The sequence below is a fragment of the Oreochromis niloticus genome, linkage group LG23, assembly GCF_001858045.2.
Source record: "Oreochromis niloticus isolate F11D_XX linkage group LG23, O_niloticus_UMD_NMBU, whole genome shotgun sequence".
NCBI lineage: Eukaryota > Metazoa > Chordata > Actinopteri > Cichliformes > Cichlidae > Oreochromis > Oreochromis niloticus.
The window spans coordinates 40,546,102-40,549,348 of record NC_031986.2 but is presented as its reverse complement, the minus strand read 5'-3'; the positions used below and the strand labels follow the sequence as shown (position 1 = coordinate 40,549,348).

Genomic DNA, 3,247 nt, shown 5'->3' with positions numbered 1-3,247 from the left:
TGGGCTGGAGCCCCAACACCGCTTTCAAACCTACAGCCAACTTATAGTCACCATTTAACCTAACATGCATGTTTTTGGACTGTGAGAGGAAGCCGGATAACGTCAAAAGAAGACATGATGAGACACTATGAGCCAGTCAGTGGAGGATTAGAACCCAGGATCTTCATGCGAGGTGACATGCGCCATGCGCCAACTATAGTGCATGCAGAAAGTATTCACAGTGCTTTATGTGTTCCACATTTTCTCATGTTACAGCCTTATTCCAAAATGGATTAAATTCATTTTTTACTTCAGACTTCTACACATAATATCCTATAATGACGAAGTGAAAAAGGTTTGTTTGAAATTCTTGCAAATTTATTTAAAAAACATACAAACAAGCAAAAGGAAAAACATGTATATAAGTATTCTATTAGAAGCATGTGCAGTTTACCACTGTCATACATACATTATACACGCATACACACAAAAACACACACATGCTGTATACATACATATATTCTCATGTATCCATATGTTTGTATAATGAAATATAAACACAGTGAGTAGCACAACAGTTTCTTGTTGTTACAGTCCAACATATTATCTTGGTTTCTCTCTTAAACTAATCTGAAATCTTAAAATCTGCTGATTTTAAGAGTAGTAAATGCAGTATCTAACATTAACGTTGAAAAAATGGTATTCATTCTACATTTAAATTTAAGATTTTAAACTATGACAAAATGAAACTACAGGTTTGCAAAGAAAAGGTTTGTAGCTGGAAGAAAAAAGGCAGCAGTGTGACCATTGCACCACCTTGCCACCCATCATTTTAACAGAATCAGTCCAAATATTCAGATCTCAGTTATCATATAACTTTTTTTAAAGATAGATTCGTTACATGGATTACCACTTTCGATGACGACCTATGACAGAATCAATCCAGTCTCGTTTGTCAGGTATCTTAATATAACTGTAGAGCTTAAGGCCATCTAGCATTGAGTTACTACTGGCGGACACCACCCCGTATGCCTTTCCATCTTCACAGACTAATGGGCCACCGGAGTCTCCCTGGAAATACAAGAATAGTATGTAGTTATTGCAGCAAGTGAACACTATCATTATCATTACTGACCAAACTTTTTTAAGGTATAAAAACTACTTACCGTGGATGGTCCAGTGGCACCCTCAGAGCAGTACTTATTTTCCTTAGCACAAATCTCATTCTCAGTCAGGGTTACATTGACTTCCAGGAGTACATCAGAGTCTTTATTGTTTCCCGTGTTTCCCCAACCAGGAACTACACATGATTTTGGCGCAAATCCATCATCACGGTCTGCGAGATCAATAGGTTTCACATTCTCGCTGAACACTGCCTTGGTGCTCAACTTCAGAAGCAAGGAGAGACAAAAATATTTGTTAAAATATTACATTATTACATATTTCTGACCCTTCCTTTTAATGATGTTTGTTTCAGTTGAACATTATCTAAAGGTAATAACAAACAATAATAAGAAATTAAATTTGACTTGGAAGAAATAATTAAAATTTGACAACAAACCCCCAAAAATACTGTTGTTTCTTTTACCTTAAGAAGCATTATATCGTTGCTGTAAAAGACTGGATCATAGTCTTTGTGTGGAAATGCATTGGTCTCGGGCACCGACACCTGCTTTACTCCCTTCTGGTTTTTGTAATCATGAAGTCCCAAAAAGACTTTGTAGGACCTAAAATGAAATCAGTGCAAACACTTCTTGACAGTGTAGAAGAGAAGAGTGTTGGTCTGATACTAACCAAAGAAAAAAACAATTTTTCATTCATGAAACCGCCATGAAAACTTTTATCCCAGTCCCTGAGTTTATGTAGAGTAACATAAACCCAGCTTACTGCAATAACAAAATATACTGGCCACATAATTCTTTTTAGGTAAACATAAACTATGTTAAACTTACTTTGCATGGCAGTGGGCAGCAGTCAGCACAAAGTCCTCATTAACAAGGAAGCCATCACAGTGTTTGTTATGACCACCTAAGTTGTGCAGCTCCAAAAGCACCATATATGGTTTGCTATGTGGCACAACTTCACGGCCACCAATGATTTCTCCTGTATGAACTAGAAAGAAAATTTTTTTATCAGATTCTGCACATCAAAATCTTTATCATGCACTGTTTCAGTTCTGACTTTGGATATAAGTATGCATTAAGAAAATATACTTACCCTGATCTTGAAGAATCAGCACAAATATAAGTACTGCCAGGTTACAGTGGGTAAACATGGTAAGATCAAAGTCAGGGTGAGCTAATAAAGAGCAGTGGGACACTACACTGACAGATTCAATCTTAAATTGCTCCCTTATCACAGAAAGAGAAGGAGGAGTTTGTGTCATTTGCATATGTGAATGATGTGGCTCTATTCAGTAACCATATTCACACAAGATCTCTCACCTTCAGACCCTGATAGGTCATATTTTTATCTGGTATTATAGCTGGTTATTGTACAGTCTTACCTTACAATATAAAGCACCTTGAGGCATCTGTTTTTGTAATTATAATTGTTGCTGTAATTGACACTATATAAATAAGACTGAATTGAATTCAATTGAATTCACTTTAATTGAAAACAGTATTAGTGACCAGCACTTCCTAGAACAATCCATTTCACTGGAGGAATGGCTAAAAAACTATCCACTAGAGTCCACTAGAGGCCTGTGTGTTTTCAACATACCCAGAGTATCTTTCCATGATCACTTACCGTAATACTGGCAATCAGCATAGGTAGTTACACAAAGTTAACCCTAGCTTTCCTCTGCATGAAAAGAGTGGCATTGGCAGCATCTGACTAATCACAATAACTGACAATAATAATAATAATAATAATGGGTTGCATTTATATAGCGCTTTTCGGGACCCCTCAAAGCGCTTTACAATACCACTATTCATTCACTCTCACATTCATACACCAGTGAAGGCAAGCTACAGTTGTAGCCACAGCTGCCCTGGGGCAGACTGACAGAGGCGAGGCTGCCATATCACGACAAGTGTACTCACAGAAGTTTACTTGACTTTTCAAAGGAAGATTAAATTGTGCTATGGAAAAAGATATGAATAGATTAAACAAGCAACACAAATTGAAAGCATCACAGCAGTGAGTGTAAAAGGAACTGCACAGTAGTGTTAAAAGTGCGCATATTGAGGGCTTTTGTCATTATTAATGTAATAGTAATATCTCTGTTCTATTCCTAAAGTTTAGAAAAATGGAAAAAGGTAAA

The 3,247-nt window shown here is 36.7% G+C and overlaps 1 protein-coding gene across 1 annotated transcript; it reads right to left on the bottom strand.

The window, feature by feature from the left end:
• Window positions 1-335: 335 nt before the first annotated feature.
• Window positions 336-2,396, bottom strand: LOC100692241 (granzyme B). The gene is made up of 5 exons (XM_003439677.5): window positions 2,197-2,396; window positions 1,932-2,091; window positions 1,568-1,706; window positions 1,146-1,367; window positions 336-1,050 (listed from the first exon to the last, which is right to left on the bottom strand). The coding sequence occupies exons 1-5, from the start codon at window positions 2,369-2,371 to the stop codon at window positions 886-888; spliced, it is 861 nt and encodes a 286-aa protein (XP_003439725.2). The 5' UTR covers window positions 2,372-2,396; the 3' UTR covers window positions 336-885.
• Between the last annotated feature and the right edge of the window lie 851 nt (window positions 2,397-3,247).

Bases quoted from the DNA above. Each gene is read 5' to 3' on its own strand.
- LOC100692241 (XM_003439677.5), bottom strand. From the start codon at position 2,371: ATGCAAATGACACAAACTCCTCCTTCTCTTTCTGTGATAAGGGAGCAA. The intron at 2,092-2,196 runs GTAAGTATATTT...TTTTCTTTCTAG, and splicing joins GCTGATTCTTCAAGATCAGG to TTCATACAGGAGAAATCATT. The intron at 1,368-1,567 runs GTAAAAGAAACA...TTGCTTCTGAAG, and splicing joins ACGATATAATGCTTCTTAAG to TTGAGCACCAAGGCAGTGTT.